Source organism: Scatophagus argus, chromosome 2 (genome assembly GCF_020382885.2).
Source record: "Scatophagus argus isolate fScaArg1 chromosome 2, fScaArg1.pri, whole genome shotgun sequence".
Lineage (NCBI taxonomy): Eukaryota > Metazoa > Chordata > Actinopteri > Scatophagidae > Scatophagus > Scatophagus argus.
Genome location: NC_058494.1, coordinates 11788796 through 11803590, shown reverse-complemented (window position 1 = coordinate 11803590; position 14795 = coordinate 11788796). Strand labels below are relative to the sequence as shown.

Below are 14795 nucleotides of genomic sequence, written 5' to 3'. Positions count from 1 at the left end.
TTTTTTGTTTAAACTTTAATGAAACATGCATCTCTTAACATGAAGGCGAACACGGTGTAGGCAGGTTCATGTCCCGTCGTTCAACTACGCAGGAAATAGCAGGTAACATTAGCTTCTAGTACACTAACTACCATGTACATCAGTAGACAACAAATGTAGAATATGTTTAAAAGCTTGTCGTGATTATAATACTTAGAAGTTTGAAAGCATAACCTTTACTTATAATGGGGTGTTTTTGTATCGCCGCATTCACTGTTAATCATGTTATCGATAGACTCCACGTAATTTACAGTTTCAATGAATTTTTTCAGAAAACATGGAAAAGGGAATATGAAATATGCCAAACAAAACTGGAAGATGTTTAGACGTTTTCCCTTTTATCCTTTAAACCTTCACCCGGGGGGGCAGAGACAGTAACACACATGGTTCTATAAAACTTGATGCTGTGAGGTCCAAACAGCATAGTTTTATTGCTCAGCTTTCTGTAAGGATACAATAAGTGTATTACTTTGCTTCTTTATTGTCCTTATGTACAGGTGTCAGTTACAAGCTCACAGAGCAGCTGATGTGGAAAAACCATGAACACGTATACTGTAATAATAAATACAAAACAGATAGGAAATAAAAAGAAATAAAACATGGTGCAGTTTCTTCTGTTTTGTTCTGAATCCAACCAAAGCTCATTCACATGTTTGTACTTTTAAGTGTAGGGAGAAAGTTTGCTGAACATTACACAGATAGTTGTAGTTTGTAATTAATTAAACAATTAAACTCAACAAAGTACTTGATTTCTGACAAGAAATGTCTCTCAATATATTCAATTATCAGATCAATTAGAGATAAAAAAATATCTTTATCAAAGATGTTTTAAGCTTGAATAAAAATGAACAACTACGTGTAAATTGGCAATGACGTATGACCAATTTGGCTGTTTAACCAAATGTGATTTCCCCTCATCTGGAAGTACTCAATCCCCACAACTTCTGCACTGAAGACTGAACCAGCCAGAAAACTTGGAGCCAACAAAAAGTAACAAAGAACAGAAGTGGACAAATATATGTGTGCATATCAAGAACGCATGTGTATGTATGTATATTTTTTAAAAAAAATCAGTCCATTAACTATTTGGTAAATAGAAGGAAGTGTCTGATTATAACTTGGAGCCCAAGTATGCATAATATGTGCAAAAAAATTGTAATGCATTTCTTTTCTGCCTCTGAGTCAGGTTATTAAAGATAAAATCAAATAAATTCACTGCAACTCTACAAAGACAATTTCAATGTACTCCGTTCTGGTTGTCTGTTTTAGCTAATGATGACCACAAAAAGGAGAAAAAAAAAAAAAAAACCTCTGAGTTTCTATTTCTGAGTACCAGCAAACAAACTGTTCATGGTTACAAATAAATGCAGGCAGCATACATACCAAAAGAACATTTAACCAATTTTTTCCAAGTCAAAACATTTTCTAAGAATAATTATTATGCAAATAAATAGGCATCATCTCTTGAGCATCCATTCATGCAGAGGGTTTTCTTTGGATTGAGACTCTAGTCGTGGAAGTGGTCCTCACTGTTGCTTCTCTGGCTTTTAGTAACATTTTATTTTTGCTCAACATTTTCACCATGTAGCACCCAGGAGTTCAGCAGCAGTCAATCTCCAACATTTGCAGCTCTGATTTTTTTGAGGTCACTATCAGCATTCAGAGATCTCTCCAGATTCTCTGGATCCCACCTCCACCATGCATATGAAATAATATTGTCAACTGTGCTGTTCGGTATTCATCAGTGACACAGACCTCCAGAGGAGCAAATATGGCCATACATGTTCTCCTATGAAAGTTTGTTTGTGTTAATACATGAAAGTGACTGATTAAAAGAAAAGATCACTTTAAACTGACTTTTACATTTCGTCACGGGTTAAAGACAGGGCCTGTGAAATAGTTTTCACTGAAACCAGTTCTGCCACTCCTCACATACGACCCTAATAAATGTAAAATAAAAAAAAAAACAAAACAAACAAAACAAAGGACAACTTCACCTGAGAATGCAAATAGGTCTGTGACAGACACCAACATGCTTGCATTTAAACTGAACAGAAAGAACAAGCAACAATATACAAAATAGCTATGTATTTGTACATATATACTCAAAAATTACACGTGTATAGATACTTCTTACTCTGTATATTTCTAATGTAGTTGTATAGCAAATGAAACACACAACATGAAACATACATTTTTATCTAATGTGAAGAAAGCACTCCTGCCATCACTGCTCAGTTTGTAAAGTGCACTAAAGTGACATGATGGAGAGAAAGAAATACTTCTGCCTTTTAAAATTGACCATCATGTGGCTGAAAATAGATGCCTGCCTTTGAATAGCTTCTTATCAAGCCTGGTTCCATGGACAGTTGTGCCCTTTTCACATATAATCAGACAGAAAGTGTGCTGGGTTATGCTGGGTTGATTAAAATGAAATTTAACAAAAAAAAACAAAAAAACATGCATACTTTGGAACTGCTGAAGGCAAATGTGTAAATGAAAGAAAATGAACATGAGCCAGACTCAAAAAGTGAGGTTCAATCATCTCTGCAGCTTCAAATATGCAATATTGTGCTAGTAGAGGTGATGGGAAATTCATCTCTAAAATGTCTACCTTCCTTGCATACAAGCACACAATTGTACGTACATGCAGAAACATACAGATGAACACGTTTAGAAGCCCTGTGGCCACACTGCAGTCAGTGAGGGGAAAAAAAGATTCTTCTTAACCAGAGTCTGTCCCTAATCTTTAACCAAGCCACTGAAAGCTCAACTCCAAAAACGCCACAAAACATCAGACCCACATCCAAGTCAGTCTGCATGAGTTCCATTTCAAAATGATATATTCACATTTTTATGGTTTTAAAGTTACAAAATGACTGCTGGTACGACAAACTAACTGGAAAACATTGCTATAAGAACTAAACATTTTCTATTCCGAATTTGAATTAAATTAATTTTCCGTTAGAGAATATGAAACATTTTGGAATGAAACCATTCAAATATCACATAATACACACTGAGGTAGGATGAATTTGTGGCGCTTCAAGATGAAGCACACCAACTCTGCAGCCATGAGGACTGGAAGATGTATTGGTTGAGGTTAAGATGGCTACAAAGGGCAAGGTATGGCTATCTGCAGTGTTCGAGATTCAGTAGCATGTCAATGATCAGTTCTGTCAGTTTAAATTGCAATACAAACAGTGACTAATTGTTCTCAAATGTCTACGAAGAATTTTCAAAAGAAACACTTTTGTTCGATGTTGAACTGTAAGTGGATAAACTTCTGATTTGATTGGATTTCATGAATGCAAACACACAGCTGTTGACAAAATGCTGCCTCTCTTAACAGCTTTTAATTTGCTCTCTCTATTTCACACAAACTACACCAAAACAAAACAAAAAAGGATGAGGAGAAAATAAATGACGGGACGACTCTCTAGCAGCTGTTCAAACAGATATCGATAAGAGAAGAATGTGAGGAGCAGTGAGAAGAGAGGAAGACTGCAGGCTGGTCAAAGACTCAAGGATCAGGCTCTGAGTGAGCCTGTCAACATGCTGCAGTGACAGCAAAAGTCTATCAAAAAGTCCTGCACACAGTTACACATGTTCTCATGTCACACACAAACGCACTCTCCACTGTGTCTCTCATTCCACTGCGAAGCCACACGTCTCCTCGATCGCCGTCAGCAGCTTGTCGTATAGCTTGTCATAGCTCTCATAGGGCGGAATGTCAATCCGATTGAAGCTGAAAGAAGAGAAAGAGTTCATATGTGTGAGGCTATGATGAACCGAAAGGCTTTCCTTTATTATGATAAAGACTGTGTTTGTGTGTGTGTGTGTGTGTGTCCGCAGGTGCATGTGACACAAACCAGGTATGGGCTTTGGGCAGGTTGTTGGTGTTAGCATCAATCTGGTGAATGGTGAAGAGTCTGGGCCCTGCAGCACCTGCAGTGAAAACACAAAGAGGATCAGACATCAGGTACAGCTCAGTATCAAATTCCCATATTAAGTTACTCACTGTCAACTCAGCTAATAAAGACTTGACCCCTTTTTAATCCAGTCTCTGTCCCATTAACTATGCCCAGACATTTTTTTGTTAATCAGAGGGTTTGTTTAACTGGGCTTTTGAAAAACTAAAATATGCTCCTCGAATTTTCTGTATTTGAAAATAAATAAATGTGGGCAACTCTTAATTGCCAAGACAAGGTATTCTTCAGCAACATATTTCATTCGTCTTAGCCACAAAATGGTAGTCTGAGCCTAATAGGAAATGCAATGTTACATTGCTAACAATAAAATCAGTCTTTCATTTTTGTTAAAATCAGAAATTCACCAAACTTTACCAACAAGTATAGAAGAGCAAAACAATCCTGCTGTGAACACTGACAGTTGATGCAACCGAAGCCAAAGAATAAGCAGAGCAGAAGCTCAGCTCTCACTGAGAAAACCATTAGTACTGGAACACAGCTGAGGGACACGTTAACAAATACAGAGTCAGATGCATACCCTGTAAAGCCTTGAAGCCTTGCAGTGGGACTCTGGATGAGCCTGTGACAAACTGCAGTAGCCGGGCCCTCCTCTCCTCATCAAATGACTCCACGGCTTTCCAAAACCACTTGACAATGTTGCTGTCAGGGGTGCAATGCTTCAGACGGGTGTTGGACTTCCAGTCAGAGATGTCGATTTTTCCCAGGCCACACACTATCAGCTTAAAGTAGTGAGGGAAACAGAATCTTTATACCTTGAATTTATATTATACCAGAAGAAAGTACTTGAAGTTATTACTGTATTGTGGGAGATGCAATAGAAAGTATTCTTTATCACCAAAAAGTGAAAATAAAAATAATACACATGTGGATGTGCCTCTGAAAAAAGAGATGCTGTTGATAGCTGTGACTGCATCACTTTTCTCTTTTACCTCCAGTTCTTTCTCATCGAAAGATTTGAGCAGGTGTTGAGGAATAACCTCATTAAAGCCTTTCTGCAAGGCTAGAAACTGAGCCTCGATGCCATGCAGGAAACGCCAGTTCACATACAACCTGCAGAGAACATGAGAGAGGTAGGAAAGGGAAGAAACACAGGAGTCAGTTGAACACTTGAGTTGTGGTCGTATTCTTGTCTTGCATTCTTGTCTTGCATCTCCATACCTGACATACTCCTTCTTGGTGTCCTCTGAGACAGGGATACTCTTGCCGTTGGGTTTGAGCTCGTGCTGGATGATTTCTCCATAAGCGTTGTGCTCTACACAGAAAGTATGGTCCAGGACCCCAGTGATGTCATTGTCCCTGAAGAGGAGGGAGGACAGGTAAGAGAGAGAAGCTACGTAACAACACGAATCAGCTCTGAAATTATTCTTTTTCTCACTCCATTTTTAAAGTAATCTCTTAAGATGGTGGTGCCTTTTTTCTAGTTGCTGTGGTTTATAAGCAGATTTTTTAAACACAGGTAGATATGCCAAAGATAGCAGGTAGACGAGTTTGCCTTTAAGTTTTTTTCCTAATATGTTATGCTTGAAGTCACAAAAAAAGAGAGAAAAGTAGAAAGCAGCATGAAGGTCAGTGACAAAGTTACAGTGGTATTTATTTTCACCTTTTACTGCAGCTTCTCTTTCAAACTGAACAATGTTTGAGTGCCACTCAGACAGAGACGGATGGAAAAGTATTTACCCTGCAATATGTGTCACAGCACCGTGCTAATAAAGAGGCGAAAATAAGCGTGTCCAACCATGTGTCATGTTTCCATAACAACTGAAAGGAGGTGGAGTCAATGTATACCCAAGACTACTGCAGGCATTTGAACCGGGAATGAATGCAGATTGTACCCTTTCCCCCTGGAATCTAAAGCCAGATATTAGTGGGTGTCAATGGGGTTTTTATACAGTGCAAAAGGGGTATAAGACAGTAGTCATCCACTCTCAACATCCTCAGGCTAACATATTTAAAGTATATAGCCTATGCGTTTCACTGTGATTATTTTTGCCAACTGGTTCACTGAGTTTTCATTTGTTATTTTCATACAAAAAGAAAGAAACAGCATTTATCACCCTTAACCACAGTCGGATGATTTATGACTTGTAGACATAAGAGTGGATGACATTAAATAAAAAACTCTGTTGAGAGAAATTTGAGGCAGCATACCGATGTGGAAAACAGTCAGAATACCTGACAACTGTGTCAAAATATGCAGGAGAATTCCTAAACCAACCAGGATGTTCATTTTTGAGATCAGATACCATCATCTTCACAAACAGTAGATGGCGCCACAGTCATTATAAAGTTGAGGACCAAATGGTCCTACTCCACTACTCCAGTGGAAACCAGTTACAGGTAAGTAATAGAAGAGAACTTTAAAATGAGTGCTGGATAACCTCCATTTCTACTTGTGTGACAATAATATCAGTAATTGTGTGTTTTCTTGCGTTGGCAGTGAGAGCATCTACAAAACAAGGGGTTGTTTGGAAATGAAAAAATCTCACAGGATCCAGACGAGGCTGTTGTGGAGGTCGGGGTCGACAGACTCCATATCATCCAGCGTGATCGGCTTGCCCAACAGCTGTTTGTAGAAGGGCAGGGTGAAGCCTCCGTCAATGTAGTGGCCGTGGAACACTGCCATGCCCATTATGCGACCCACGAAGTGGAAGTACGACAGGTGCTCCTGCACATTGAACAGGTGTATTTGCATGAAGGCTTTCAGTCATGCCATATAAGTTTTATATTACAATATAGAGATTAAGCTTGTTTAGGTGTAATTTCTCTCACAACACCAGTACCTAAAGGTTACACCCAAACATGGAGTTCATTGCTCTATCAAACTTTACAATAATTTATGGAATGCAAAAAATATATGCATAATTATATACCAATAAAATTTGCATTGCCTTGCTCAAGGGCCCTGGCAGTGCCTGGGAGGTGAACTGACACCAGTCCACATATGAACTGCAGTCAACACTCATAACCCTCTGCTGCCAAGTTAAGTGTGTATGGGCTGAGCTACCGCCCTAAATAATAACGACAAAATCATTCCTACCGGGTTGACAGCAGAGTCAGGGTTAATCTGTAGAGTGTAGATGTCATCCCTGGAGTACTGGAACAGGCCGTAGTAGGGGTTCAGCATCTCATGGGACAGCAGGTATAACCATTCCCTAACACACCCAGACACACAGTGAAAAAAGTACTTCAAATGATGCTTAAACGAGCATAAACGAGCGTCTTTAAAGCCACAGAAAAATTCATATGTGACAAAGTACCTTGCTACTCCGCCATAGTCCAGTCCCTCTTCTCCTCTGAATTTGATCATCAGTCTTTTCCAGAGATCCTTTGGACGCATTTTCATCACTTGTCGGTATGACTCCTACAGGTCAACACATACAGCAAATTTAACATAACACAGTAGAGACGAGACCACCTTTAATTTCATAGAACATAACCCTACAACTGCCACGGTAAACAATATCATGTCACAGCAACAGCACTCCTGCAACTGTGAAAGCGTGAAAGAGCTGCACAATCACATATGCTTTAGATACTCTAAACTGAAGCTATTCAACATCCACGTCTCCAAAAATTACAATCATCCATTCAAATAATGTTGAAATATACAACGTGTGAGTTTGTTTGTGCTAATCATATGTGAATTTGAAGCATGGGTAGGCAGGAAATCACTAGACCCATTGATAATATGTGCACACACGCTAGAACACGCTGCCAGCGGTAAACGGCAGCTCTGGTGCCAGCATGAAAACCCCAAGTGGATCTGCAGCGCTGGTTTTCACACTTGAAGTTCCCCTTTCACAGCTGTCACGTCAAAGGGGGATGAAGTCATATTTTTCATTGCTCAACTTGTAGTTATGAAGTTATGTCTGGCCCCGAATACTTGCCACTGTTGCCTTAGCTCCTTTCCTCACCCGCTCCTCCTCCTCCTCCTCCTCCTCTCCCCCCTCCCCATCTCTTTAACTGCTGAAATCATCCAGAAAGAATGCCTTGCCTTGGTAGAACAAATTATTGTGAGAGCAAGAGAAAAAGAGACAGAGGAGGAGAACAAAACTAACTGAGCAATAGTTTTTTGTGGTGTTGTGAAGGCCTTTCTGTTCTGCTTTTCCCTGGAAGCCATAAAGGACTTCTGAGTACTGGTTCTGTGCTGCCGTGGGCCTTTTTCTGGTGCACATCATAAATTGGACCAAAAAAAAAAATGGCAGTAAAATGCAAAGAGCATTCTGCAGATGATGGATTTTAAGATCAACTTGTCGACGCATACTGCACAAATTCATGGTAAATTCCGTGTTATGAATTCATTAACGTGCATAAGTATGCAGCTGTGCCGATATGCCCTTTAAGAGTGAACCAAATGCTTCCTTATATGGTTTTAAACACATCAGAAATTTTAAGTTAGAGTGTACTAGTCAGGAGGACTATTTTTCTAGATGAACACGTTCACTCCTGAAGTAAAGTATTTCATATAACTATAGTTCCAAGGTCCTGATGCATCATAATCTATAAACATAAAGAAAGCAAGTGTTTGTGTTCCTTTTACAGTCTTCTTGGTAGCACTAGGTTGCTACAACGAACATATTGTTTGTGTTTGTGTGTGTGTGTGTGTGTGTGTGTGTGTGTGTGTGTGTATGTGTGTGCCAGTGTGTGAAAGGGTCCTCCTGCTTTCAGGTATGAAAAGAGGTTTTTGTTTGTTTTACCTCAAATATCTCCTCACGGCAGACCTCGATGCGGCAGTGGCCAGCCTGGGGTTGTTGCTGAGAAAGTTCCTGCCTCAGGATCTTCAGCTTCTGCACCAAGTCTCTCTTGTATTTTGGCACAGTCAGGCACTCAGCCTCTTCAGGCAGCTGGGCTGGGGACAGGGGTTGCTGAGGGGCCCCAGGACCACCCTGGTCCTTCAACTGTGTCGGATGACTGGAAGGATAACGTGGTTGAAGGGGAGACAGAAGATGAACAGTCAAGGAGGGATCAACAAGGTATGAATGAACAGATGAGTGATGAGAAAAAGAGCAGAAGGGCCAAAAATAATCATGTTAGTATCACCATTCACTGAAACAGCAGTATTAAACAGTTTGTCATGAGCTGCTCTGTCCAGATTTCCATTTGGTGACGGTCATAAGGATATTGTAATTTTTCTTGTGCACAGCTTTGACTCCAGAGGAGGTAAGAGATTAATACAAAGACAGAAGAAAGAGGGATATATCCTTCAAGGAATTCCCCAGCCACTCCATCTCAAATATCCTCTACTACCACAGTTTTGTAAGAAGTTCCCTCTCTAGCATTCACCCTCCTCAATCCACTCAAAGGAAAGAACACTAAACAGAGCTCTAAACCATGTGTAAATCTGATCCAGACCTGCAAACAGGCTGGGCCTTTGACCAGACGTTTGGTAAATATCACCTCCAGGAATAACAGGGAGAGGGAGATAAACTCTGAGTAAGCTGAGAGAAAGAGATACACAGAGAGAAAAAGAAAGGGTGAGGGGAACAAATATACAAAGGAAAGTCATAGAAGATTAGCTGCCAACTCTGGCCATCTCAGGTGGAGAGATAAGTTGGTATGCGCTCATTGCCCTCCCTCATCACACATTTCTATTCAAGCCAATCATCTCCAACTTAAATCACTTTAATTCCTCCTATAACATTACTCCAGTTCTGACATCTTTACTTCCTGTCTCTGGCATAAAAAAAGTTGACAACCATGACTGACTCCCAGTACCCTGCCCTCGACCAACCAAAACAGGAATTTCCACCATCTGACCATCAGAGCTGCAACCCTTCCACAAAATGTGAGGTAGAGGGGCACAAAGACACCAACATTTCTATAAACTTCCAGTCTCATTGACTACAACAAGCGCTGAAAATTTCTGTAAATGATGTTCTGAAAAATGCAGAGTCAAGTCACTGCTTGGAGCTCTTGTTCACCTGATCAAATGTAGCCTTGTTCTGCAATTTCAAGACAATTTCAAGTGTGGAAAAGAGTGTGAGCAGGGACACATGCTTGTCACGCAGTTGACTGAGGATCTAAACTTCTGACCTTCATTATCCTTTTGCTCTCTTGCCATTCAGGGTCTGTACAGTCTTAAAAAGATGAAATATCAATAAAACACAAAGTTGGCAAAGGTGAGCTGCGGTCAGCATTCCAGCTCTGGCATCTTCCAGCCCTCATTGTGGTGCTGGTGGTGGGATGCCTGGGTGGCCCTCAGAAAAACATAATCCATCTCTGCCCTCAACAGGACAGCAAACCAGTCAGCAGAGGACGTCTTTAAAAAGAAGCTTCTTGTCCTCCATTGGGAGCGCAGTGTCAAGGCTGCTGTTGGCCTAACAAAGACGGCACACCAAGAGGCCTGAATTGGAATATAAAAAGTCGAGACCTCCTAAAGTAGCAGTACACAGCCACCCACTTATTCCAACACTCGTTGTACAATAAGGTTCTCTGGTTCAGTGGGTTGAAAAAGGCCTCATCTGTTCGGGCTTTCCAAACTAAACGGGTGCTGTGTTTCGCCAGTCTATCCCTGTATAATCAAGTCCACTGCTATTTATTTTATTGGCAACTGCTGGGGCTCCTAGCATGTCAAAGAAAGGGTACGACTGCAGCGAAGCAGTCCTGAAAACCACTTTAGGAAAGAGGGGGGGAAGAAAAGATGGCCTTAAAACAAAATGGAATGAGTTGCTTTTGGCTGGGAGGCTCAAGAACCATATAATAAAGCGTAATTTCAGCACTCTCTTTTTTCTCCTTCTGAGGGTAGAGTGTAATTAAAAATACGTTTCGACATAGTTCATCGTCTCTGGTTTCCAAACGAGACGAGCTCGGCATATTTTATGGTAAATATAGAAAATACAAGCACAGCAAAGCTGAAAATCTGCCTGTGCCAGAAGAGAGAAATGGTTCCTATTGCTGTGACAGCTTGGGTGAAATACGACAATTGTAGAGAAATATAAACTTTCAAATTCAATATAAGAGCCAGAGGATTTTATTATTGTTATTCCAAGGTGGAAGGAGTGGGAAGAAAAGAAACTGGAGAAGTCAAGAAATGAAGGAGTGGCCATTTTCCAGAACTGGGTCACCTGCACCTGAACCTGAACCTGCACAGTCATGATAGGCCTCCATCCATTTTTTGTGTTTACACGGAAGCAGACTGGGTGAGAGTGCGCACGAACTAGAGCGCAAAGGCGGCATGTTGTCTTGTGTATGTAAGAGAAAGAGTACTTGTTTCTTTTCCATGGCAGCTGGCACAGGTGGGCTGAAATTAGTGTTGAGTAGGTGTAGTGGTGTTAAATCCACACCAGTCACCCCAACACACCCACTCTGCCCCCCACCCAGCTCTGAGAATCAAAGGGCCCTTTATGAGTCCATCTGGTCTGAGTATCAGCTGGGGCTCTGCTCTTTTACACGTGCCTAAAAAGCAGGAGAGGACCGAGAGGTCGGCCAAGCTCTGCAGCCCACTCTACATAAAGTGGAGTCAGAGTGTGTGCATGTGTGTACAGAATTCTTTACTTAGACGTTGAGCGTGTGTGTGTTTCGCCAGCAAATGTGTGACTTCTAACGCTCTTCCCACCTACCAAGCTAACCCATCTTTTAGTTCTGGTTTCAAAAATACAGGAAGTACAGGAAACCAACAGCAGACGGACTGCCGCGATGAGACTGCAGACTGACAAAAATATGTTGCATCTGACGACATCCTGAGAATAACAAAAAAAAAAAAAAAAGCTTTGTAAAATGTTGCCATTGCAGATGACAATCTGAATGTGCTTTCTGCTTTGATTTGACTCATTATATGTACGCTTCCATGAAAAGCATTCAAATAAAAATACTTCAAAGTTACAAATCTAGAACAGAGAGAAACCATACTGTGTACAGCATATGAGAACAAAGACTTCAACTGTGTACAGACTTCAATACACTGTGTGTGCACATAAAGAAGAAGTTATCTGATAACAGTGACATTTTTGTCTATATCGCAGAGAGCAATTTAAATGCACCGCACAGTCATGACTGTACCAGTTAAAATATATAATCAGTACTTCTAAAGACATCAATCCAAATGTTAATATAAACGTAATCTGTCATGATTTAGAACTCGGTTGGGAAAATACCTGCTGATGCCCACTAAACCTAAATCCAGCTGCAACTAAAAATACATTGAGCAAACACTGATGTAATTTTTCAGACATATACTATGTGCTGGTGCAAAAGAGGATGCTAAGTATGTGAGAGACAGTGTGGCAGACCACAGTCATGTAGCTGGGTCTGACTGTCTGACAATTCAAGGCCTTCATCAGTCCGAGCTCGATGGCAACAGGGCTGTCTGAGTCACATTTAAACCAGGATGTGTCCTAGAGGATCAGCAGACTGAGGTACAAATTGCAGACTCTCAGTGTTGTAATGCTGAATCTGTACCACGCCATCTAATCTTGCAGACAAAACACAAACCGTTTCTATAGACGCAGGGTGAAAAAAAAATCCACCCACTAAACCAAATGGGTTTTTCTTAAATGACACTGAAGCTGCTGTGTTCAAACCCATACATAACAGGTTTCATTAAAAAAAAGAAAAAAAAAGAAGTTTCAAATGATTAAATTAAGGCTCTCAGTGTTTGGATTTAAACACTAGGGACAACAACGTATTGACAAAACACCAGGCGCACTTAGCTGTAGCACCACAGCGCAGTCAACAATCCTGTCTCACAGCTCAGCGGCCAGCACTTTCCTCTGATAGAAATAGACTTTCATTATTTTGTTACAATCTCTTTTCAAGGTCGAGGCTGACAACACAACTTACAGCAAGTTTTCATTTCAAGTCAACATTTAACTTTTTTCAGTTGGACTCCTGACGTGATCAAAGCAAGTATCTATCCTGTAAAGGCTAAATTGGTTTTTACTGACCATCTCCCTTTTCTCCTTTACCAACTGCTGTATTGTATTATTTTTGATTTAGTTTTGTGCCTGTCTGCAAGAAAAACATGAACAGTAAAGAGAAGAAGATGCACTCCAGTAATGATGAAAACACATTCCAATAGTACGAGGGAAAGACAGGCACAACGGCTCAATGTTTTTCTTATCAGGGTACGACAGAAATGACCCGTTGCACTCTTCTTTACAACCCATTTCCCCTGAACAAAATCAAACACTATCTATGCAACTACGCTGATATCAGTAGAAAAAAAAAAGATGTGTTTTTTGCTTAAAGTGCACACCCCAGAACAGGATAACATGCCCCCCCCCCCCCCCCCAGCTGGTCCTGACATACAACCCCCTACAACCTCCCTATAAGGAAACAGGTCAGTGCAGGGCTACAGGGTCGTGGTGTGTGTGTGTTTGTGTGTGTGTGTGTGGTAGACCTGTGTGCATGTTACTTGAAATATTCTTAAATCCCTGTGTTGATAAAAGACAGATGTCCTGACACTGAGCCAGCAGAGAGGCTGATAACTTTAACAGTTTTTGGAGCATGTCAGAGGGAGGGAGAGCAGGAGAGAGAGAATGAGTGAGGACAGAGGAGAGAGGAGATGACAGAAGGTGGGAGATGTAGAGAAGAGAGGATAAAAAGAAATGAGTGGGATAAATGAGAAAGAGGGGAGGAGAAAACGCAAAAAAGTATTGCAGTGGTTTGATCAGTTGTACTGGTTTATCCTTACAAAGGCCTTGGTAGACCTGAGAAGGTATAACAAAGTTATCACTTTTAAGAAATTGTAAAATCAATGTTCAGGTCTTCACATATTGGTCACATGCGGAGTAGGAGTAAGCAGATTGCTGTCTTCTCCATGCTTCTCCCCATGTGGCCTCTTTATTTCAGCTTGCTGTTGTTTTCGTTTATGGGCCTGCTGTCAGTCACTTGGGGTGTTTAGAGTTCAGAATTTCACCCAGTAAACAGCCCAACATTACGTATGTCTGTGCTGTTTACCATCCGCAATAAAATTTAAGTGTCTCAGAGCCAAAGCTCAGAAGAGGCTTAAATTGAAGAAACTGTGTTTTCAGACAACTGCACTAGATTAGTGTAGACTAGACTTGTAAAACTTTTTCTACCTGACTTCATATCAAAAGAGAAGTATTTAGGCAGAAGCGATATTGCCAGTCAACAACAATAATGTTAGCTCAATAGAGATTATAAAAGTTTGAGCTCATTGATCTTTACAGGCAGACTGTTTCACATTTGAAACTTCTTCTGCAAACATTCGTTCATTAATCAGCATGCAGCAGAGAAAGCTTAATTTGAGTGTTCTAAAACTTAGTGCAGAATCCCTCAAAACTTTCCTAATAAGGAGTCAGACAAGCAGTTAATGATGCTGACTGGATAACATAGCTGAGCTTCAACTCACACATATGGATGCTATTTGACCAAATGACCAGATGTTGATTTCCCAAACATGTCTATCCATGCCAGCCACTGTTACTGAGAAGTTTTGCTAACGAATTCATACAAAAAAAGCAAAAAAAAAGCAAAAGGGTAAAAATTTCAACATATTAGCATATGAATGATTCATATAACACAGGCTCCTCAAACATGACTGAAGAGCTAACATATGTCAACCACTTGTGTTTTGTGATGCTATGAGAACTGGTGCTAAGCTAACAGCTGCTGTGCTAACACGTGTTTAGTATTATTTTCCCCAATGGGGTCGACTTCATTGGGCCCCTCTGCTGGCTTAGTTGTCTACGAGCTGATCTTCAGTGGAGGCAGACTGCTGACAGACAACACAAACAGAGTGAAAGGTGGATTGACAGCCCCAATACAGACAGACAGACTTTGTGTGTGTGCGCGTATGTGTGT

General features: G+C 40.6%; 1 protein-coding gene across 1 annotated transcript in view; it reads right to left on the bottom strand.

The window, feature by feature from the left end:
* Positions 1 to 426: 426 nt before the first annotated feature.
* LOC124069797 (E3 ubiquitin-protein ligase SMURF2-like) overlaps positions 427 to 14795 on the bottom strand; it is a 55327-nt gene continuing 40958 nt past the window's right edge. Inside the window, exons 12-20 of the mRNA XM_046409245.1 lie at positions 8729 to 8942; positions 7289 to 7392; positions 7069 to 7183; positions 6518 to 6696; positions 5190 to 5327; positions 4961 to 5081; positions 4549 to 4750; positions 3912 to 3987; positions 427 to 3787 (exon numbers count right to left, since the gene is read on the bottom strand). Coding sequence (XP_046265201.1) covers positions 3688 to 3787; positions 3912 to 3987; positions 4549 to 4750; positions 4961 to 5081; positions 5190 to 5327; positions 6518 to 6696; positions 7069 to 7183; positions 7289 to 7392; positions 8729 to 8942 — 1249 coding nt within the window. The 3' untranslated portion in view covers positions 427 to 3687. The remainder of the gene's footprint in view (positions 3788 to 3911; positions 3988 to 4548; positions 4751 to 4960; positions 5082 to 5189; positions 5328 to 6517; positions 6697 to 7068; positions 7184 to 7288; positions 7393 to 8728; positions 8943 to 14795) is intronic.